At 33.7% G+C, this 25,234-nt stretch overlaps 1 protein-coding gene across 1 annotated transcript; it reads right to left on the bottom strand.

The window, feature by feature from the left end:
* Positions 1-292: 292 nt before the first annotated feature.
* On the bottom strand, positions 293-2,613 carry LOC120090544 (sesquiterpene synthase-like). The gene is made up of 4 exons (XM_039048270.2): positions 2,377-2,613; positions 1,668-1,809; positions 976-1,224; positions 293-716 (listed from the first exon to the last, which is right to left on the bottom strand). Exons 1-4 carry the CDS (start codon positions 2,571-2,573, stop codon positions 426-428), a joined length of 879 nt encoding a protein of 292 aa, XP_038904198.2. The 5' UTR covers positions 2,574-2,613; the 3' UTR covers positions 293-425.
* Between the last annotated feature and the right edge of the window lie 22,621 nt (positions 2,614-25,234).

The raw sequence follows: 25,234 nt of genomic DNA, 5'->3' as shown, positions 1-25,234 counted from the left end.
CCAATAGTACTTTTTTTAATTAGATGACCAATCATGCCTTTAATATGATGGGTGGCAACCTTAGAACTCTTAAAAAGACCCATACAAGAGGACGTCAGCTACTCCACGTCACGATCACATTGTGACAAATGTCAATATAATATAGCTATTAAAATACCACACCTTGCCAATCATAACATAATTCAATTCAACTAGCTAAGGCATTAATCCTCAAAGAAGAAATTAAAGGATTCAAATCACATGCTTCTCTGTACGTGATGTACCCAAATATACTGAATACGTAACAGAAAAGTATTCTTAAGCATGGTAGATTTCATTAAAATACATATAACAAAAGAACATAATAAGTTTTGCTTATTAAAAAATTAAAATAATATTTGCGAAAACTCGTTTTTCATTAAAAGTACAAACTAGTATAGATAGGATCAAATTGGCACGGTGAGTAATAAGGTAATAAGATGTTTAGTTTCTCCCTCGACGAAAGTGAAACCATCTCGCTCAATGTAATAAAAGTTTGTGGCTCGAGTAACATTCAACCCGAATTGAAGGATCACATTCGGAAACTTTCCACACAATTTCATGTAATCTTCTATCATATCCTTCCATGCTTCCACCACTTGGCCTTTTAGTTCGGCTGTGGCCTCTCCTTTCGTTACTCCATATTGTTTCATGTAGCACTCAACTGCAGAAGCCACATGACCTCTCTTTTGTTCAAACTAAGAAAGAAACATGATGACAACTTAAAATATATTTTTAGTAAGTAGAATAAAAATAACAAAAAACAAAAGTACCTTATCAAAGATGTTGAGGCGGAACCCAACATAATTAGATACATCAATTACAAACTTTTTATTTTCAAAAAGATAGAAACTCTGTATGTTTATGTAATATGATATAAAAACTCTGAAACCTCAAGCATGTATACTTCTATTATAATTTTTTATAATAAGTATAATTGCTTCATATTATCAGTACCTCGTGGCAAGATATATCATTCATGAGTCTGGTAATTACTCCAGTTGCTTTAAGAAGCATGGGTTCACCTTGAACCCACTGGAAAACCTCTTTTGAAGCAACATTTCCCAAAGATGGGAAGCAAACTGAAGCCACAACATAGATGCCAATAGAAATTACACCAACTTTCATGTATTCTTCTATTGTTGGCACATATTCTTCATTGAACCATTTAGCTTCCTCCAAATAAGCTCTGCATTGCCTTTTCATCTGTGGCCAAAACTCCAAACTAAAATAAATTAGAAAGAGACTTCTTCGGTGAGGTGTTGATATAATATTAAATAGGTAACAATTGATTAGGTACAGCTTAGTCTCCTACTTCTCTTACCTTTACATAGTATAAATAAAATTAAACATCATTTTTTACTAAAGAAATTTAGCACATGGCTGCCTGGGAAGAGATAGGGATAGTCCAACACCCACAAGTTTCATATTAAATTCACCATATTCTATCAATTCAAGCTTTTAGAGTGATTTAAGCATAGTATAAAAAAAAAAAAAAACATTCGAAGTTCAAACCCTTGTAAAGTCATTTTCTCTCAATTTAATATTGAATTTTACTTGTTAGGTCTTCAACAAATTTTCAAGCTTTAATAGTCTTCTCTTCCCAAAAAATATATATGAAACCAAACTAGTCCAATAATAGAATTTACCGCTTCTTTTGCACAATCAAATGCGAATGTAATATTGTTGTCCATACACATATCTTGTTCAATCTCTCGATAAAATTCAAGTATAGCTTCATAAAGACCTTTCATGTAATTTGGGAGCTTGTCAACGCTCTTGATATCCCACCTGAAATTTAATCAAACATTCAAGTGATTAGGCTAGAATAACGACACTTCTTTAATATTTTAAATTCTCACACATGTTGGTATTGGGTGAAAAGTCCTATATTGGCTAAGGAATTGAAGGGAGGGATCCAGGCCTTTGGCTAGTTCCAAAATGAAATCATAAAGTTTATGCACGAGTTGCAAAATATCCTACTATTGTGGAGGTATCGGGCTATCCGTTTTGATCGTTGGTCATTTAAACGAGATCACATTATTGAAATAATTTATACGTATATATCATATATATAATTTCTGTAATGATTCTAAACTATATTTGATCATTTAGTATTTTTAGTAATGCATCCTATTAGATTATATATTCACCTTATGATCTATTAATATGAAATTATACTTGAAAGAAAAACCATAGAACAATCTTTGAAACAATTTAACCTTGAAATTCTATTGCTCAAAATCATTACTACACTAAAAAGAATATTGAAGGTGAATGTTATTGACTACAGGGTAAAACTAGTTGTGCAAGCTTTACATCTAAACACTAAATTAAATAAAGAGTTTAGAGATAAACCTTTGAATCGCTTGGGTGAAAAGTTGAAGTTCATCAAGTATGCCATATGCATCATACACATCATCAATTATGGTTATGAAATAAATAATTTTGACAAATATTCTTCTATTGGTAGAGTACTTTGGTTCATAGTATACTCCCAATGCCCAAATATAGCATTCCACCACCCTATCTCTTGCAAAAGATAATTGTTCCATAAACTTCTGATCCCTCCACCACCTATGTATATATTCACACTTGGAATTAGATTTTTTTTTTTTTTTTTTTTTTTTAAAGAAGGGTAAATTTGATAAAAAGTTAATACCTGCATTTTTAGACTATTTAGCCCCATTTAGAAACGATTTTATTTAATATTTTGTTTTTGAAATTTATACGTGTTTTTTATCATTTTTTTCGATTATGCTATTCACCTTTCTTGAATGAAAACACTTGAACTTTCTAATTAATTTCTAAAACCAAAAAGAAGCTTATAAGAATCATTTTTCTTTTAGTTTTGAAAACATGACTTTTTGAAAACATGAGTAGAGAGTGTACAATAAAACATAGAGACTTGTGGGAAGTGGTTTTTATAAATGCTTAATTTTCAAAAATCAAATGGTTATAAGTGGAGTCTTTGAAAACTATCTTTTTTAAAAGTTTGATACATCATTTTGATCAAAATATGAGAATTTAGCTCAAAATTTTGATTTGAAATTTGTTTGCTTGACACAATTTCGCCAAGTAAACAAAAGATAAATTTTAGTCCTTGACTTTCTTGCTCCCAAATGAACTTTAATTCGACCTAAAGTAGAATTTATGTTCCACTTACTTTCCAATTTAATTTAATATTCCAAATTCTAACAATCATTTTTTTTTTTTAGATTTCACGTGAATTTGTCAACCCAAATCTTAGCTTGAATTTGGAATAGAATTTGAGGTGAAATTGAATCTCGATCAATTTTGGTTTGAGATAAAAATTTGGGTATAATTTGGGATATACCCAAATTTTAATAAGAGACTAATTGAGACATGTTTTTATCTGCAATTTATTTTGATTGAAGATAAAAACTCAAGGTCGAATAATTTGAATTTAAAATAAAATTTGGAATATGACCAAATTTCAATTTGGGATAAATTTTATATCTTTCCTGCAATTTGATTTGAAAATAGGGATGAGAGAACCTAAATTTGGATGAATTTGATATAAAATTTGGAAGATGCCCAAATTTGAGATTTTATCCACAATTTAATCTCAAAATTGAAAATTTGATTTTGAATAAAATTAAATTTTAATTTGAGAGAAGTTTTAGATCTTACCACAATTTGATTTGGAACTAAGGATATGAACTAGATGAAATTGAAATAAAATTTGGAATATGCGCAAATTTGAATTTTAACTGAAATTGAAATCCAAAATTTTATTCGGATAGAATTATAATCTTAATCTAATTTTGATTTGAAGCTTGGATAATCTAGGACTTTGAACTTGATATTTGGATAAATATGGATTTGAAACTTATTCCGACCTAAATTATTATTATTATTATTATTATTTAGTGAAGTTGAATATGAGCCTTCAAACTTGCCGAAAATAAAACCACCTTCTTTTGTTAAATTGGATAAATCAAAAAAAAAAAAAAATCAATTTAACCCAAAATTTGTTATATCTTCTCAAATGCTATGTGTTTAGTCAATCTAAAATCTAAACTTCTTCTCCAAATTTGGCTTTTAAATTTTAACCACCTTTGATTATTCATCTATAAATTGAACCCAGAAACCTCATAGAATTCACATTGAGTGAATCACCTCCATTGCATCTTTGAAAGCTTCTTCAAGACCTTTTTATTATTTTTTCAGCTTTTTTTCTATACTTCTTGTTTTGCTTCACTGAGTCGATGAAAACAGAGCACTCTCTCGTGATCGATCTTCTTTTTTTCGTTTTTTTTACTCTCTTGTGACCGATCTTCTCTTGTTTTCTTTTTTTTCTTTTCTAATTTCTTCAACATGTTTCAACCTTTCTTTTTCCTCACATTTTTTAAGGATTTTGTGGTTGATTATGTCCTTTGGAACCCATCAGCATTATGTTGCACTTGATGTGTGGTCACTGACAACATCGACTTTTGCTTCTACTAGATTTTTCTTTTTTTTTTACCGCCTGTTTCTCATGGTGCTAATATGATGTGTGAGAGAGGAAGAGAATAAAGTCTTTTTTTTTTTTTTTTAATTTCTTCCTTTTACGAAAACCATGTTTCTTTTCTTGATCTTTCTTTCTTCTTCCTTGTTTTCTATTGCTTCCAACATTTTTTTTCCTACAAATTCTTCTACCACGATTGTTTGCAACGTCATTATTGTCTAGCACTGTGGAGATCGAACCACCCGCCGTGGATGGTGACGGTGTGCATTCGTACGGATTCGCTTGAGAAAAGGATAGGGCCTGCTGATATGAGCTCAGTGACATAGTAAAGAGAGATTTAGTGGGAAATGAGAGAAATTTTAGGTTTTTTTCTAATAAAGATCTGGTTTTATCTTTTAACCAAAATTTTTTGTATTATTTTTCCTTCTTAATTTCCTTTCTTTTTTTTTTATTCATAATTTTCTTTTTACATTTTTTTACATTTTTTTTTCTTATTTCACTTTTTTTTTTATTTTGTTCATATTATTCGTTTATTTTTTGAATAAATTCTTTTTTCATTTTTTTCTTCTTCTCTTTTCTTTTTTTTCTTTTTTTTCATTCTTTTTTCTTTTATTTTCTGTTTTTCCTCTTTTCTTTTCTTTTTTCCACATGTTTTTTTATTTTCCATTTTCTTTTTCTTTTTTTCTTTTTTTTTTTTGTTTTGCTTCTTTTTCTTCTTCTTTTTTTTCTTTTTAATTTCTTTTTGTAGGAGGTGATGTTTTATTTATTGTTTTTTTTTTTTTTGCAGCAATTCCTTGATACATGGTCGTCTCCTTGGTATTAAAAGGAATGACCCTGAAACTATTGTATCGCTTCTCATGTTTGTGCATCCTGATCGTCATGGGAGGGCCCCACTTTATAGTATCATTTGTGCATCCTGATCGTCATGGGACGGGCCTCGCAAAGGCTTACAACTCTCCCATTCGATCACCTTGGGGAGGATCTAGTCTGCATTGTAGTGTCGTTCATGCATCCTGATTGTCTTGGGAGGGGCCTTGCAAAAGCTTACAACTCTCCCATTCGATCATCCTAGGGAGGATTCAAAAGTTTGCTTTATTGTGCCGTTCGTGTATCCTGATCTTCATGAGAGGGATTACCCTAGGGAGGATCCCCAAAAGGTCTATATTATTATGTTACTCCTTGATCAAAATTTGAAGATAAGGGACCAGAGTTGTCCTCGCATGTGCGGTGGAACCAGATGGACTAGAGTTGTCCTCGCATATGAGGTGGAGCTAGGCAAACCAAACTTGATCTCGCATATGAGGTGGAACCACAACTATCATTTTTGGAGAAGAAGCGAAGTTACACCAATATTTTGGAGAAGGGGTGAAGTTGTACCAACATTTTGGAGAGGAAACGGAACCGCACCATGACTTTGGAGATGGAGTGAAGTCGCGTCATCAGTTTGGAGATGAAGTGAAACCGCACCATCAGTTTGGAGATGAAACGAAGCTACGCCACGACTTTGGAGATGAAGCGAAGCCGTGCCAACATTTTGGAGAGGAAACAAAACAGCACCAAGACTTTGGTGATGAAGTGAAGTCCCGCCATCAGTTTGGAGATGAAGTGAAGTCCCGCCATCAGTTTGGAGATGAAGCGAAGCCACGCCATAACTTTTGAGATAAAAAGAAACCGCACCATGACTTTGGAGATGAAGCGAAATCGCGTCATTAGTTTGGAGATGAAGCGAAGCCACACCATGACTTTGGAGATGAAGCAAACCACACCAGAATTTGGAGATAAAGTGAAACTACGCCAACATTTTGGAGATGAAGCGAAGTCGCGTCATCAATTTGGAGATGAAGCGAACGCCGCGTCATCAATTTGGAGATGAAGCAAAGCCACGCCACGACTTTGAAGATGAAGCAAAGCTACGCCATGACTTTGAAGATAAAGCGAACCACGCCAGACATTGGAGATGAAGCAAAGCTGCATCATAATTTTGTAGACTGAGTCATTGAAGATGGAGTCGAGCCATCCACACTGACCATGAACTTAACGATGAAGCGGAGCCATGCACACCGACTTTGAGCTTGAAGATGGAGCAGAGCCATGCATACTGACCTTGAACTTGAAGAAGGAAGTGTGGCCATGCACGCCAATTTTGAACTTGAAGATGGAACTGCTTCAATGGAGTCTCTGAACTTGAGGATGGAGAAGCATCGACGAGACCTTCACGTTTGAGTTTGACAAAGCATCGATAAATCCTTTGCACTTGAGTTTGAAAAAGCATCGATGAATCTTTACATTGAGCTCGACTTCGCAACTTTGAGCGTGAAAATGGCATTGCAAAACCTCTAGACTTGAGCATGAAGATGAACCATCTATGAAGCCTCTAAACTTGGAGATTAAAGAGCATCGACGAAGCCTCTGAACTTGAAGATGGAGAAACATCTAAGTTTGATTTTAAAGAGGAAGCGAAGCGCATTTCAAGTGTGTGCCTTTTATTTACTGTGTTGGCTCCTTACAAGAAATGAACATCTTCAATCCATTGTGTTGCCCCAATAGGGATGAACATCTTCAATCTGGAGTGTCATTCTTTAACAGGGATGATCAACATCAATCTTGTAGTGTCATACTTAGGTGGTTGTGGTACACTTTCTGATTGGATGAAACTTAAATTTCTTTAAGTTTCCTTCGTACTTTTAAAGAAAGGGATCAAATCATGACGTAGTTCTTTTTTTTTTTTTTTTTTTTTTTTTTTTTTTTTTTGCGCTCGACTGAACTTAAATTTCTCTAAGTTGCCTACGTACCCATTATAATGACAGGGATCAAGTTGTAACGTAGTTCGTACAAATTGTTTTTTGGGCCGTTCACATTTTAAGTTCATGCGGGCTAGGAGCATCATGCAGTTTAGGCTCTTGCGATGAGGAGCTTCTTCATTTGAACTTCAGAAGTTCTAATTTCATCATGGTTTTGATCATCCTCTTCATTTGTAGGATTCGTTAATGCGATGAGTTTTGGCTTCACTATCAAGGAACCTTCTGTACTTATGGCAACAGAAAATTTCCTCTTCATGCATGAAAGGACACGACTATGAATATTTTCGCCGTTGTTATCTTCATGGAATGACGTCGCCTTCAAGATTTTCATCCTTCTTTATGTTGATCGCTTGTTATCTTGAGACGATCAAAAGAAAATGTTGAAGGTCGATCTTTCTTTGATGTGGATATACTTGGCCTTTCGAAGGCTGAAGTTCGAGTAGAAGTAGTTGTTGGACATTGGTCTTCTTCTCCTATCGTGGCCATACTCAATCTTTGAAAGACCGAAGATTGAGCACTTGAAGGTTTAATACGATCGAAGACAGATGTTTTTTGCCTCATTTCTTCTGAGTTGTTGACTTCTTCGACAGTTATATGATTGTTGTCGACTTCCACTATGTCGATAGTTTGAAATGCAATAACGTCCGATACTTTCTCTGGATGATTATTGAGAAACCTTATTGGGAGAAATTTTGTCGAAGTTATTGGCCATCGGAATTGAGGAAAGTTCTTGTTCTTTCTTAGTAGGCTTAGGCTTTTGTGTCATCTTTTTGTCTTTCTTTTTATGAGTCACAACTATCCACCCTTTGATGTCCTCTCCAACGAGCTCATCTTTTTTTTTTTTTTGGAATTTTCTGTTTAAATCTCTTGTTGGAACCAAACGACTATAGGCTCGAAAGCTCCAAACTGGATTAGGCTATGTCTTTGAGCATGGGACATAGACAGTGTTAGGACACTTGAAGTTGCCGCTACTGTAGCGTGATTTGTCTAAGCTATTTCATCCAAATCTAACTCAATCTTCTTTTCACGAGCCAACTTCAGAATTCGGTCCTTTAGCATGAAGAACCTTTCAACTGGGTGATTAACGACTCGATGATACTTGCAGTAGTTAGGATCATCTATTTTTCTTGCTTGTTTCGGCCGCTTGCATTCTAACAGCTAAATAAATTACTTCTTTAGCAGTTGCTCCAACATATCTGCCATATCAGAGGCAGGGAATGGATAAACTTTCTTTTGCCTTTCTTTAAGAGTTGGACGATGTTTCTCGCCCTCATTGTGCCTTCTTTCAAATTTGGTTTGTTTTCGTTTGGAGGAAATTTCAGTGGGGTCACATGAACGACCATAGATTCGTTTGTGGCACTATCCTCGATCTTTTCAGTGCCTTTGGCTTCATTCTTGTATTTTATCCCTTCAGGGACTAGGAAATGTTTAGTTCCCCTGTTGGCGATACTCAGCTTCATATCATGAGCGCGTGTTGCCAGCTCCTCAAATATACGAGGTTTTATCTCTTGTAGGATGTAGAGAAGCTTCTAGTGCATGCCTTGAGTGCACATCTCCATTGTAGATAATTCAGTGAATCTATCTTTGCAATCTAGACTTAAAGCTCTCCATCGATTGGTAATTGATGGTTGTCTCACCTTTCCATTGTTTAGTGTTCGTTAGCTCTATCATGCAAACAGTGCGCCTTGTACTGTAGAAGCGGTTCAGGAACTCCCTTTCTAGTTGTTCCCAACTGTCAATCACTTTTGCCTCCAAATCAGTATACCAATCGAAAGCATTTTCTTTCAAGGTACGAATGAACTGCTTGACTAGCTGGTCTCCTCTGGTTTCTGCATTTTCGCAGGTTTCAATGAAGTGTACAACATGTTTTTTGGATTGCCCATTCCATCGAACTGCTGGAACTTTGGATGTTGACTGGCATTCTTAGGTTGTCGATTCTCTTGGTATATGGCTTGTAGTATATAAAGGAAGTTTGCAATGGTCCTCCATATTGAGCCCTTATAGAGTTTGTAATCATATCCTGCAACTGTTGAATTGACAGGGCGACACAGAGGTAGATTGTTGTAGCTGGTCTTCCTGCAAGACAGTCTTTCCTTTGTCATTGGCTTTTGTAGTTGGAGATTGACTCAACTCAGCGGTTTCTCAAGCCTGTACTTGATCTCTTAAATCAGCGATTTCATGATCTCGCTCTTCAACAGCTTTCATTAGAAAATTTATCTTCCTTTCCATCTCTGCCATGGCTGACTCAACCGTTACGTCAGTCACCAAGAAAGATACTGCATCAAAGTGTGATTCTTTATCTGATGGATCAGTAGCAGAAACACAACCGTCGAACAAGGGATTTTTTCTAATAACGATCCCACCTTTAGTAGATTCCATTAGTTGTTCTGTGATGACAGAGCTTATGTAAGTATCGTTTACGACGGTAGCTTTAGATACCACTTTTTTTGGTGCCATTTGTACGCTTATTGTCTTGGATGACGGTAGCTTTATGTACATTTATTATCTTTGGGATTTTTTTATCTTTTTGGGTGATCGGTCTTTAGGTTTGTTGATCTTCTTGGGTCATTGGGCTTGTTGATCTTCTTAGTTAATCGACTTTTGGGCTTGTTGATCTTCTTGGATGATCGGCCTTTGGGCTTGATGATCTTCTTGGATGATCGGCCTTTGGGCTTATTGATCTTCTTGGGTGATTGGTCTTTGAGCTTGTTGATCTTCTTGGATGATCGACCTTTAGGCTTGTTGATCTTCTTGGATGATTAGTGTTTGCACGAAGCTTCCAGAGAAACTTGTTTCATGGAGTTGAACTTGAGTTGGTGGTGATGTTGATTTGATTTGATGCGATGTGGTTCGATCTCTAGTACTTGATCCTCTGATTCTCTCTCAGTTGAATGCATACGCTTGATTTGAGAAAGTGAAGCGCGTGATGATCGTAGAGTTGAAGTCTTAGAAGAATACTTGTATCTCCGAAGAACTTCAGTCTTTAAGGGTCTTCTATCTTCTAAGATTGTTGCTTTAGGAGTCTTGGGAGTCTTCTGCTGCTTGATGAATTCTCTTTGAACTCTCTAAATGAAGAATTGCATGTATCTTTAAAGGACTTCAGTCTTCAAAGTGTTTGTATCTTCAAAGGGCTTCAGTCTTCAAAATACTTGGATCTTTAAAGGACTTCAGTCTTCAGGATGCTTGTATCTTCGAAGGATTTCATTTTTCAGGTGTGGTAAGCTTCAGGAGTCAAGGAGTCTTGTAATTGTAAAGAATTATCTATAAGCTCTCTAGTGTATAGAATTGTTAACCTTCACAAATGAGGAGAACTCTTCTATTTATAGAGTTCTCTACTGGAATTCATGAACTTGGGCTTGATCCGTCCATGGGTCTGACTAATTGGATTTGGGCTTTATTTGACATTTTGGTCAAATTAAGTCTATTTATGGGCCAAATTGGACTTTTAGCCCAAATAATAATATCAAATTGGATCGAAGCAATTTTATTCAATCCAATGGTTATGAAAGAAACATGTGGCTTCATCGGACTTCGCCAATTTATGTCTGCAACTTCAATTTGGGACAAATGTCAACTTCTAATTAGTCTCAAATTCAATTATTTGGAATATCATCATTAATTTAGTAAACTACGTGGCAATTTGCGATTGGTCCAAAATTTCTCATTCAATTGGGATAAGTGTTGAACATCTTGTAGCTCATGTTCATACACAGAATGGTTTAGCAAAATCATTCATAAAACGTTTGCAATTAATTTCAAGAGCATTATTTATGAGAGCTAAGCTTCTTTCATTTGTATGGGGACATGCTATTTTGCATGCAGCGTCACTTGTATGCATTAGGCTAGTAGCTTATCTTTACTCGCCATTACAATTAGTTTATGGTCATAAGCAAAATATTTTCTATATGAGAATTTTTGGTGTGCAGTATATGTTTCAATTGCTCCACCACAACGCACTAAGATGGGTTCTCAAAAGAGACTAGGAATATATGTTGGACATGATTCCACATCAATTATTAATATTTTAAATCCTTGATGGGGTGATGTATTTAATGCATGATTTACTGATTGTCATTTTAATGAGACAAATTTTTCAACATTATGAGGAGGAATTAAGAAGTTGGAAAAAGAAATTATACTAAATGCATCGTTATTATCTCATTTAGATCCTCATACAGATCAATGCGAACTTGAAGTTCAGAAAATAATTTATTTGCAAAATATAGCAAATCAATTACCAAATGCATTTATAGATATAAAGAAAGTAACTAGGTCACAAATGTTGGGATTGATGTCCTAATTCTTTTGGTGGTCTCGTAGTTTGTAAACCTTTTGTACACATTGTTATTAATAAAATAAATGTTATTTTATTTACATTTACTCATATTTAATAAACTAAGATCCTTGGTTATTTTATATAACTTAAGCTTGTATGTGAGACATATAAATGGATCATGACTTAAGTAATAACCTGAATGGTCTGTAATATATGGATAATGGAGGGATACCTTATCCTGGTGACACTACGGATACAACCCGTTTTGTAGATATTTACAAGTGTTGTAAAGTGCTACAAATGGTCTGATCTTGACCATTCATGTGGAGACATGCGAACGAGATGTCCTATACAAAGAGTTTGTATAAGACCGGACAACGAGATGATTAGTCTCTTTATATAATGCGGTTGATAATGAGACTTACATTTCACTAAAATGACCATAGGTGATATGACCTTAATGCTGAGTGTTTTGGGAACTCTTACCTATGAGGGCGGTCCTTTGATTAGTATGGATGAGAGTGGCCAGATTGCCAACTCAACAAGCTTACCCTTTTGGGGATTCATCTGATTGAAGAACTGAGAATTCAGTTACACAAGACAGAATTCACTCCTTTCCTGAAGTAGGGGTAAGTAGATAAATTACTCCCTTAAGAACTGATTCCGGATCTTGAGCAGAGTTTCCACACCATCTCTTTAGAAGAGAGGACTCAATCATAGTAGGATTATGACTTATTGTTCATTAGAGGAATCAGTGGTACTTAAGGAATTAGATGTAACTACAGGGGAAAAATGGTAAATTGACCCAGCTGTAATGAGAAGGGTGCAGTTATCGAACTGTTGATTGGTTATATGGACAAAAAAATATCTGTAGTGAGAAGAGTGCAGTTATCGGTCTTTAGTGGAGTGCTCGACATTTAACTGATGGTAGATCTCGTAACTAAAGAGTTTAGTCAGTTATTCACCTACCGTTGGAGCTTCAAGCTATAGGTCCATGAGGTCCCCTTGGTAGCTCAATGGGTTCAAGTTGAGAATCAGATTTTGGGTTAGTTTGATGTGTTCAAATTAACAAGAGAAAATTCAATTGTATATGATATAATTGGTGTGATGTATTAGATACATTAATGGAAAAACTAATATAAATATGATTTGTATTAAGTACCATAAAATAGAAAAAGAACTATGTTTTATATATTTCATATGATTAAATATTAAAACTATAGGTTATAAATGAATATCATAAGTTGGTTATCATATTTATTTATAAAATATTAATTATATGATAATTAATTCTTTTTCTCTAATAACAAATTGAGTGAAAGGTTATTGGAAGTTTTTTGGTAACCATGAGATAAAAGAGAAATTATTTTCCAAAATTAGTAGTTGGTTACATTCGAAAAATTCTCACGGAAAAAGGCTATCAAGTAAAAATAGTTTTTACTAAGCGACAGCTGTTGAGAGCATACATGATCGCTTAGAGTTGACTATACGATAGTTACTTGTTGATCGTTGCTCCACGATCGAGTAGCAAAGTCTGCGATAGGCTTCGGTTTGCTAAATGATCGAGTACATCGTCTATTCGACAGTGTTCATATCTCTCACTTACTCGATTGTCTACTCGATCGTATATCTCGTATCTTCCTCAATCCAAGATCATACAGAGCCCACAACTTCGGGATTCTCACACTGAGAATACCAAGGTAACACTTGTGAAGATGTTCTAAGTTAGTTCGTGAATCGAGTTGGACTCGATTGGGTTAAAGGAGCATTCCGACGTTTGTGGAGGTCATATTTTGTTCGTTGCATTTGAGTGTTGCTTTGGATGCATTGGAGACTGATCGAGGGATACTTGAAAAATGGTTCTTCAAAGATACCCATACTCTATCCCTTATATTCTCTTATAGCATGCTGTAATTCCTGTTGATGCATAATCTATATGTTTCTAGTTAGATTGTGATTGTTGTGTTCATTCTGAATGAATTTTGAAACAATCCACTTCTGCTACTCATGGAGATCTCTGTTTGTGATTTCCTTCAATAGGTATTAGTGCCAGGTTGTCATGATATTCCAAATTCCATTGCTGTATTGAACTTCTTTTACAGACGTGGTGGGTTTTAAGTTTTCTACAATCCGTTTAATAGTTCAATGTGTTTGTTGATGTGTTGATGAATGTTTACGGGATGGTTGCCTCTGTTTAAATCTTTCTTTAAGTTTACAAAGTGTTAATTTGTAAGGGCCCCTATGTTTTTGGGTTATAATTAACAAGCAATCGAGTCTGTATTTAAAGTGTTTAAAGTGGTTTGAGTAGTTCGTGATGAATTTTCGAAGCATGGACTTGCAGTTCTTATCAAGGAAGAATACCAAAAGTTGGTCGCATCGTGTATCCCAAGCTAAACGATCGTTGAGATTTAGCTAAAGGATCGTGTAGAAATGTTGTGCCCAATCGTGTAGTATTTACTAGATGATCGTTTAGCTCATACTAAATGATGGGGTAAAGAGTTTACTCTATCGTGTAGTGTTGGTTTCTCTATCACGTGGATGCTTGGGATAAATGATCGCATAGAGTATTTGATGCTCATCGTTTAGTAAAAGGCCTGTGCACTAAACGATCGTGTAGTTCAACATCCCTCATTGCATAATCACTGGGAACCTACCTGGAAAGGTGAATTAGATAGATTTGTTATAAGCATGCAACAGTTGATCAAAGGCTTCGTTAAAGAGTTTAATGAATGATGATCAAAGGTTGTTCAACTTTCCAAAGTGAGAGTTACTTTTGAGCAAACTTAAAAAGTTACTTACTTAAAATCGTTAGCCATGTTTTTTCTAAGTAAACTAAACCGTAGGTTATAAAATACTCAGTGGAGGAAAAGATATATATGATATGTCAATTCCACTCACGTTTCTTCCTTAACATTCACGCTGTGAGATTCATGCTTGGCCTCGTGGTGCTCTGGGAGCATCCCTCTTCGGATGGTGTTTGCATGAGTCAATATCAAGGTGGAGGTAAAGAGTATTTATAGTAAGTGGGTGAATGATGTGTATCAACATGTCTTGCGGTCTCCTTCATTGGTTGCACCGTGAGATCTTCTTGCACAACCTTGTGGCGTCCTGGGAGCGTCCCCCTTTGGATGGTTTATGCGGTTAGTCAATATCAAGGTGAACTCTAGAAATGGATGGGTCGCTTTAGTTTTTGCTCAAATTGGATTTTTTTCCCTTTGGATTGGCTGCTTGGGGCGGAACTCTAAGATCTAAAATGAAGGGTCACACTTAGGGAAATTATTATGCAAGTTAATGATTTCTTGACCAAATCAATGATGGCTAGTTGTTATAGGAACAAGTGTTGTTCTAGTATTAATGATTGGTTGAGAATGTCTCAATTCAGAGGAGGGATAAATTGACTACCCTTCGGTTGCTTTTGTCTTAAACCACTGAAGCATCATTACAAAATTAGATGTCACACGGGGTTCATTTAGATTTTGCTAAACCAAATTGGATTTTGTTTTAAAGAGTACTTGCTAAAATCTAATGTAGATCAATATGTTCGTTTTTTCAGCAACATGTATGATTTTCCATTAGTTGCCTCTTTTAATTTTACCGATTACATACAATGAAAAGAGTCTCTTAAAACATATTTCGTGATAAACGACCTCGAGTTTGTCATGGTTGAGGAGTGTTGTCAAGTCCCGACCTTTGATACACTGCGAAATGTTGCAATGCATATGAGGTGTGGATAAAGGCTAATTCGATGGCCAGACTTCACATTTTGGCTAGCATACCTAATGCATTGGCCAAAAGGGTTGAGAACATGGTCATTGCATGTGAGATCTTGGACTCGTTGCATAAATTGTTTGAACGTCAGTTCTCACTTTTTGAGCACAAAGAGGTGGATGACAAAGAAATGAGTAGTGTCAGTTCCTAAGATAACGTCTAGTTATTCTTAAAGGTCAAGGGACTAAAAGAAAAAGCAATTGTTGCTGACTCTGGAAAAGTTCATCGACGAGAATTGTTCTCTATAGTGGAACTTGAAGCTTGTTTAGGTTTTGATACTGATCCCACTACTCTCCAGAAGAGGAAGAAGTCTAAAGACAATAAATGTAATTTATTTGTCTTGGAAACGTGTTTGGTAAAGAATGATGATTCTGCCTGGATACTTGATTCAGGTGCTAGTAATCACGTAAGTTCTTCCTACCAAGGATTTAGTTCCTAGAAAACGTTGGAAGATGGAGAGTTGACTCTTCGAGTCTGTAATAATGAGTTTGGAACACGCAAGAAGCGTGGTAGACCAATGAATTCCAAAGATAAAAATTATTGAAAACGAAAAATAATTAATAATGAAAAAGTCTTGGTTGAGGATGTAAATATCGAAGAAGAAATCCTCGACATGACTAGTGAGGAAAGTAAAATACCTAAAAATAATAATGAGATTTGAATAAACCATGTCATGAAGGAAAAGATAGAATCGAACTAATGTAGTTATTTATAAGATTTTTGTGTATAATGATACTCTTGATATTATATATGAAAATGAGGATCTTAAACCAAAACCTATTGAAGAATATCAACATTGAAAAGATTGGCTTCAGTAGAAAGAAATAATCGAGGTAGAATTAAACTCACTTTCAAAACGGTAAGTTTTTGGACCAGTAGCCCGAACACCAGAAGGTGTGAAACCTATGGGATACAAATAGGTATTTGTGAGAAAAAGAAATAAAAATAATGAGGTCACAAGATACAATGCAAGACTAGTTGCACAAGGTTTTTCATAAAGACGTGGTATTGATTATGAGGAGACATATTCTCCAGTGGTGGATGGAATTACACTAAGATATTTAATTGGTTTGACTGTATATAAAAGTCTGGATATGCATCTTGTGGATGTAGTCACAGCATATTCATATGGATCTCTTGATAATGATATTTCTATGAGTATCCTAGAAGGATTTAAGGTACCTAAAACATATACATCAAAATCCTAGGAATAGTATTCAATAAAGTTACAGAGATCACTATATGGATTGAACCAATTAGAACGGATGTGGTACAATTGCTTGAGTGAATATTTATTCAAAGAAGGATATCAAAATAAGTTAATATGTTCATGTATTTTTATAAAGAAATCACAATCAAGATTTACTATTATAACTATATATGTTCATGACTTGAATATAATTGAAACTCCTGAAGAGCTTTCAAAGGCAATAGAATATCATAAGAGGGAATTTGAGATGAAAGATCTCGGAAAATTTTTTTTTTGCCTTGGTTTGATGACTCAGTACATTTGTGAAATGTGACTTATCTTATAAGAAAAATCTTCCAACAATATTAATCAAAGACAACACAGCATGCGTAACCCAAAATAAATGAGGATATATTAAAGGAGATAAAACAAAACATATTTCACTGAAACTTTTCTACACTCTTGAAGAAAATAGCATCATCATTGTACAACAAATTTGTTCGAAGGATAACTTGACAGACTTATTTACAAAGGTATTACCAACCACAATTTTTGAAAAATTGGTGCATAATATTGGAATGCAGCGACTCAGAGATCTTAAGTGATGTTTTTACGAGGGGAAAAACATATATTGTATTCTTTTAATAGTATTTATTATATGAAATATGTACTCCTTTTCTTTCACTAGGGTTCTTTTTCTAATTCGTTTTTTCTTAATAAGGTTTTAGCGAGGCATATTTCATATATATATGAGCATCTAAGGGAGAGTATTATAAATATCATAAAAATAGATGTCCAATGCCTAGTGTCCTAAAAGCCATGTGTCATTTTTCATATTGTCCGTGTGCCTTGTAATAATTTGTGTTGGGTGTCCATGTAAGTCCACATCATACTTACCATTTTGCCTATAAATAGTGACATTTGGTGGATCTCAAAAGAATGCACATTGGTGAGAAATCCACTTCAAAATTCAATTAATTTTCGTATTATCCAATTTTATAATTTTAATAATTTTATTTTATTTTATATTATATTTATTTATTATTATATTTTCTCCATATCCGTGTTTCATCATGCTCTTCAATTTCATAACATAAAAAGATTTTTTTTTTTCATTTTTTCAATTTTCTTATCTGCTAAATGCATTGCTTGCTATTAAAAAAAAAAAAAAAAAAAAAAAAAACATCATTTGCTCCTAAATACATTTAGGTCATGTTAATAATTTTGAAAACATATTCCCTCAATGGTAATCTAAAAAGTGAACCCCATTTGATTAAATTTGTTCATATTTTCCTATATCCTGTAATTGTGAAGAAATATGTGACCGATAGTCAAATCTATATCAACAAATGGAATCTAATTGCAGAACTGAGAGTGATCAATCTAATTTCATTTGAAAATTACATGGATCCATTAATTTTTTTTTGATATTTTTTTAATCAATTTTTTTTTATTTTTTATTTTTACCCTAAGATACCATTACCATTATAGATATTGTCACCGTTACAGTAAATAAAGTATGAATCCATTGCAGTTACTATTACCATCGTAGATATCGTTACCGATTGACCCTAAATGGTAATGATAATGGTGAGAAGACACTAAGAACATGTAAACAGCCTCATCTAATCAAATTATGTTTCAAAATGTCTAAGTAAATGTGATCAAAGCAATCCAATTTCGTTTGTGATTGAGGTCAATTAACATTGATTGAGATCTAGTACTAATTACATATTAGTAAACATGAACTTAATATATATTTGTATATTTTTGGTAGAATCTTATCCGAGATTGGCTGTTGTATTTTTTTTTTTTTTTGAAAAATAAGTAAAATAAGTTAAAAGCAAACTAAACACAGAAACAGGTCTTCACATAAAATAGAGGACACTCTATCCAGAGACCAAACATCTTAAAAAAGCTCTTTAGATCCTCCATACATTAATACGAGACGATACAAAAAAAAATATTGCTTCATAATTACATTTAAGCCACATTTACCCCACATAAACGAAATATCCATAAATAGTAAAGTAAAAAGTGGACCTCGGTTAATTACGTTTGTTTTTTTTTTTGCCTATATTCTGTAATTGTAATGAATCGTGAGGTCCATCTCTAGATCGATAATCAAAACATGCAATATGATTGAAGAATGGAGGATACTTAATTTGATTTTGATTGAAAATTACATATGATCCACTACTTTTACTGTTACCATTAACCAAATATTGTTACTGTAGCAATATAAGAATTATGAATCTATCACACTTACTGTTACCTTTACCTTTACCTTTACCATTACCATTGGCATTAGCATTTGGATCAAATAGTATGGTAACAGTAACGATAACAATAATAGTAAATGTGACATATTTTTAATTCTAAATGCGATCAAAAGCAATCAAATTATGTTTGCAATTCAGATTATTACGATTGACCCGTCAATAGAATTTAATTACGATTACACCACTTTTGATTACGACTTGGTAAACACGTGGTTTTAGTGTATATTTTTCTTATGATGCTAGTTAAACAAATACTGAAATGAATATAACTAGACAATAATACAATTATGAAACATTCACAAATTACTATTTTTCATTCTATTTTAATTATAAACATATTTTTTATTTATATTTATTACTTACTAGATAGTAGTTACTACAAGAATGGTTTATGTCATAAAAAAGTAATGGTAAATTGTAAACTTTATTATTAAATTCTCTCGACATTGCTTTGATGTTCAGTGTGTATCTCTGACAATATGGTTATTAGTTGTCTCATAGAATCATAAGATTTTTGTTTTCTTTGTTTGGACAATACGTTAGAAAGGATCCAATCTTTAATCATCATGAAGAATTTTAATTAGATATGATACTTATATTAAGAATCAAATTCTCTTACGGAAAGTGTTTTATAGACTTAAGTATAGGAGTCTTTTTAAATATAAAAAAATATTTTAAAATATTTACATTTTATAACAAAAAGTTTAAAAGTACGTAACACTTTTATAATTGTTTGCTATAAAGTATAAATACTTTTAGGATTTTTCTATTAATCAGAAATTTCTACATTTTAAATATAAAAAAAATATTTTTAAATATTTACACTTTATAGCAAAAAGTTTAAAAGTACAAAATACTTTTGGAACCTTTTGCTACAAAGTATATTTGTACATTTTATTCTCTCTATGTAAACTCAACATTGTATATATTTGTATATATTGATCCACTGGAGTTTTAGTCCAACTGGGAGTATTGATGGGTTTTATGTCCTAAAACTCGCAGTTTGTAAAATAAACATTTTCTATAATTAATATACTTATTATTGATTTCATAAATTGTATGAAAGTCTAAATCCAATAAACTAAGATCTATGACTATTGCATGAGTACTTGAACTTTATGGGGAGACATAGGAGTGGATTAGGTTCGAGTAAATAGTCAAAATGATCTATGGTACATGAATAAGGTTGGGTACCTTATTCTAGTAACACCATTGGATGCGGCCTACTCTGTAGTTGTAACAAAGAGTTGTAAAGTGCTATATACGATTTGATCCTAATTCGTACATGTTATGACTATTTCACTTAGATGACCTAGGTAATGGACCATTAGAGTCCATGATCTGTAGGTCTGCAAGGTCCCCCTACTAGCTCTAAAATAACGTGATAAGTTAATTTGAAATGTTCAAATTTGAATGAAGGGAATTAGTAATTATATGAGATATAGTTACGTGTTTAATTTGAGAATTAAATGTAATAGGAGAATTTATATTAAAATATGATTTAAATATGTGTAAAAATTAATTTAATATTTGATATTAAATTAATTAAGTTTTATTTAAAAAATTAATTTATGAAATTAATTAAATTTTTTAGTTTAAAAAATCAAAATAGATTTTAAATATCAAATTTTGATTTTGTGTAAAATTGGAAAATTGAAAAACAAAAACACAAAATAGAAAAACCATGTTTTCCATTATCCATCTTTACTTTCTCACACAAAAGCGATCAACTTTGCCTTGTCTTACTCTAAGCATGAGCTGTAACTCATGCAACTCTCTCCTTTGAATGTTGATCTACAGTATAATGAAGAGTTTGGAGTAAAATTCAGGCATGCAATCAAGAGAGAATTTTAGAGAATTTTTGTGCTGAAGAATGAGTTCTTCAACCAGATTGCTGATGTGAGCATTTATCCTTCATCTCTTGATTCAAGCTTGTTTTGAGTCCCACAACTCAATCTAGAGCACCAAAAGAATATTGGGGAAGATTTTGAGGTGGTCTGCAATAAGATTTGGAGAAGATTATAACTGGAGAACAAGCTTTGAAGAAGTTCTACAAGAGGTATGTCATGAAACTCACTTATTTTCTGCAAGAGCATGCTTTATATTTTGCCAAAATTAATGAATTAGAGTGCTTAAATGATCTTTGTTGCTTCTTGTTGCTGATACATTCCTACACTCCCCACTCAAGCATTCCCCCTTAGGGGCCATTTCATTGTGGTTTCAGCCAAGGTTGTAAAGATGTCAACTCAAAAGGATGTTACTGCAGTTGAGGTACGACTATTGCATGAATTAGTTTTCTTAATATTGTACTGTCACTAATTTATAATTTAAAGATAGGAAAAAAGGACCGAGAGTGTTGGAGAAGGAAAAAACCAGCGAGGTTCACACCTGAGTGTTTGAAAAGGGGGAAGAAGGGAGATTTTTAGCCCCAATCTTCTCAGCCCTAATCGGTCCCTGTACCTGAGTTCCCCATAAGCACCGTTAATTCCTATGACCCATACATCCTAGTCTCAAATGTTATGTGGAATGCATACAAAATATGAAAAAGTCATCCAAAAACCAAAAATGAGGATTGGATGGTAGTATATACCTTCAGAACCAAGGATTTCTTCAAAATGCTTGACCAAAACACATGGGTGCTTAAAGACGTGAGTATTTCTATTTATTAATTAACCAAGATTGATCGTTCAGAAAATTCTAATCGATCATTTAGAAGTTTCTTAAGCTATCACATAGACAACTTATATTTTTCTTTCTTTGACCAGACTATAGATCTTCTTTTGATGCACGTGCATCAGAAGTTGTACTCAAAACCTGACCTGTGCATGTACTGATTCATGGTGATTGACTCGAGCTTCACGGTATGGAAATTTCACATATTTGTTGAAACTAATCTTCATTTAACCATGTATTTATAACTTCCCTATCCTATGATGCTTTGATGGAGCCAGAGAGTATTGCTTCTAAGATCCGATCCTAGGGATGCTTTGATGGAGCCAGAGAGTATTGCTTCTAAGATCCGATCAAGAGGTATTGAAATGGAGGGTGGCAAAGTGGCAGGCTAGTTGGATCATGAAGCACATATGAGGTTTTGGGTGGACTCTCACTTCTTTATTAACTACGTGCTTGGATAGTATGAAGAATACAAACCAACGTGGATGAATGTTGACTTTGTATTTAGGCTAATCAACATCAAACAACACTGGCTTATGTTGGCCATTGATCTAAAGAGGTGCGCAATATTTGCATTTGACTCCATGCCAAACTACATCGATAGTGACATACTTAATGGTTACCTAAAGCTCATGGCCATAGAAATACCTTCGATGTTGATTTCTGTCAGATTTGACAAACAACATAAGACGTTCAAGTACAAGTAATGGGAAGTGAAGAGATCGAACGTGACTCTCCAAGAGGGCAAGTCTCTAGATTGTGGAACTTTTTGTGCTAAATTTCTAGAATACTGTGTAATTGATGCTAATAGGACTGACTTAACACAGACTAATAAGAGTGTGTTGCCTAGTTGTGGACAAATAAATATTTATAGTAATAGAATTGATGTTTGACTATATATAACTATGTAAATAAATAACAATCGCCCAAAAAAACTAAAAGATCATGTAAGAATATGTACAAGATCATTTAAGAATATGTAAACGGTCGTTTAGAAAAATTTAACTGATAGTCTAGAAAATCTAAATAATCGTTTAGTAAAAATCTAAATGATCATTTAATACTACTAAATGATGATACATAATTAACTAAGTGATAATGCACAAACAACTAAGCAATCGTGCATAAAAATTACATATCATTCAGTCTAGATGGGCTAGTGCCAGGTATTATCAATGTTTATCTGCACTTTTCTTATTATGTCCTCTCTAACCACATCATGTGCATCTATGTATTTGTTTTGGCTTCTCTCCATTAGAAAGTATCCTGATGGTTTGACGTCAACCTACACTTGCTACCTTACGTAGTGGTAGAATTTCAAAATCTTCAAAATCTGTTCTTTGACTCCATTCTTGTCTATGTCCAACTGGGAATATTGGTTCAGCATAAGCAACAAGCACACACTCAATGACAAACCATTTTGTACATAATGTTTGAACATTAATGTTTATAAGGATTGCTGTTGATATTGCATGAGAGCATGGGATCTCAATGCAATTAAACTCCACATCAGTACAGGTCCATGAACGAAAATCAACAAACTCCCCCAAATATCCATCGTCCGCATTAATTATATGCATATCCACTGGAAAAACACGATATGTTCTAGATATCAATCTCTATTCCTTAAGAATACTCATTGCGTAATCAGTTACAATGTTTGTTCATGTCATTGCATGTATACATTGGATATAAAACCAACCTTGTAGTCACCTGCTGATATGCTCTAATAACTTCGTGATTAGTAGTTCCCGTGCATCTTTCAATACTCTATTGAGGCATTCTATTATATTTGTCGTCATCTTTTCATACCTATAATGGACTTGATAAACTCTTGCCTACTATTGTAATCCGACCTCCTCAAGATATGCCGTCATACCAGGATATTGATGGAGCTCATCTCAATACATCTTAAACTTAGACATTTTATAAGCTTTCGCCGCTAGAGAGAAGTGTGGGATTATGTCTTTATTCTTGAATTTGTCAACCAAATTATTCCGAATATGGTATATACATAGAGCATGAAATGCATCAAGGAATATACTTGTACCAACTGTTATAAATGAGATATGACGATATGATATAATCAATAAATTCGGAGTGTCTCCTATCGAAGCCTTCAAAAGAGTCATGAACCAAGTCCATGATGCTTCGTTCTCACCATCTACAATACTGAAAGCGATAGGATATATGTTATGATTGCCATCGATATATGTTGCTATTAACAACATACCTTTGTATTTCTCGTGCAAATGGTTCCCATCAACAACGATTACTGAGCAGATGTAGTTTAGAAAACCCTAATACACATACGAAGTGCCATGAAGATGTACTTAAAGTATTTCCCGTCATCTACTTCAATCTCAAATATCGTACCTGGATTGGTATATGCGATCGTATATAAATTTCTGAACGATCATTTATACAGTACTATACGATCGTGTAGTAATTTATAAACGATCGTATAGTACTGTATACACGATCATTAAAAATTTATATACAATTGAATATACAATACTAAGTATATGATCATTTATAAATTACTACACGATCGTTTATAAATTACTATACGATCATTTATAACTTAGTATACGATTGCCTAGTAATTTATGACCGACCATTTATATTGTAATGAATGATTTTGTATATATTACTATATAATCGTTCATTTAATACTAAATGAAATTTATTATGAAAGCAATTTCAGACAATAAATATTGTAGAATATCACTTACATTCTCTCTCATTTTGAATCTGACAATGAAAGTAATCAACGAAGATATTGGACTGAAACTCTGAGAGAACAATAAGAGAATTTCATGGGGAGTTCATGTCACACCTCGCCCCAGATCACCCTCTTAGCCTAGAGAAGGGCGTGACTGCAACAATTATCAACCCTTGAGCTGACACTTACTGCCTAAAAACTCTTGCGGAATAACTCTGATACCAAATACAAATTATATGCAATGGGACGTCTTTAGGCCCACAATTTATTAACTTAGAAACTTAATTTGTTTAGAGTATTTATAACATTAGATTTATAAGTCCCAAAACCCACAAATCCTAGTCCTTATATAAACAATAGTAACATGTGTATAATATTAACAGTAACCACCTAACAAACAGTTACAAGTCTTTTTGTCCTTTAATGGCAGAGCAGATACTTAGCTGTCTTCAAAGGATTTGATCGCTACCTGTGGGGGTGAAAAACAAAAACATTTAGAAACAGGGTGAGCTTACACCCAGTAAGTGACCGAGAAAACATAGTAAATTCTCATGCATGATTTCAGAAAATAGTTTTATCTGCAATATAAACTTTTGTAGCATAAATATTTTCCAAGTGTAAATTTGATAAAGCTGTTTTAAATATAAAACAGTAAAATCATTTCTCAAATCAAAGTACTGTATAACTGGTAAAATAATCCCAACACCAACTACTAGTCCAGAGAGAACCCTTTTGCTCGATCTCTAACTTTATTCACCTGTGGCCACACTAAGTACCTTAACACATTAGGTACTACTGCTTAAATACCTTCTCCTTGTACTTCAGTATCGAGCTACTAGGATACCTTCTCCAACGTACTTCAGTATCCTGTTGGCTTGGTACCTTCTCAAACGTACTTCAGTACTAATAGATACCTTCTCCTTGTACTTCAGTATCTAGTTGGGTGGATGCCTTCTCCTTGTACTTCGGCATCGCATTTTACTAAAACTATTTATAAACAACTTTTCTCTTTAAAGCATTTACAGTATAAC

The sequence above is a fragment of the Benincasa hispida genome, chromosome 11 (assembly GCF_027475165.1).
Source record: "Benincasa hispida cultivar pf3 chromosome 11, pf3_genome.v1.1, whole genome shotgun sequence".
Lineage (NCBI taxonomy): Eukaryota > Viridiplantae > Streptophyta > Magnoliopsida > Cucurbitales > Cucurbitaceae > Benincasa > Benincasa hispida.
This window is presented reverse-complemented; position numbering and strand designations above follow the sequence as displayed.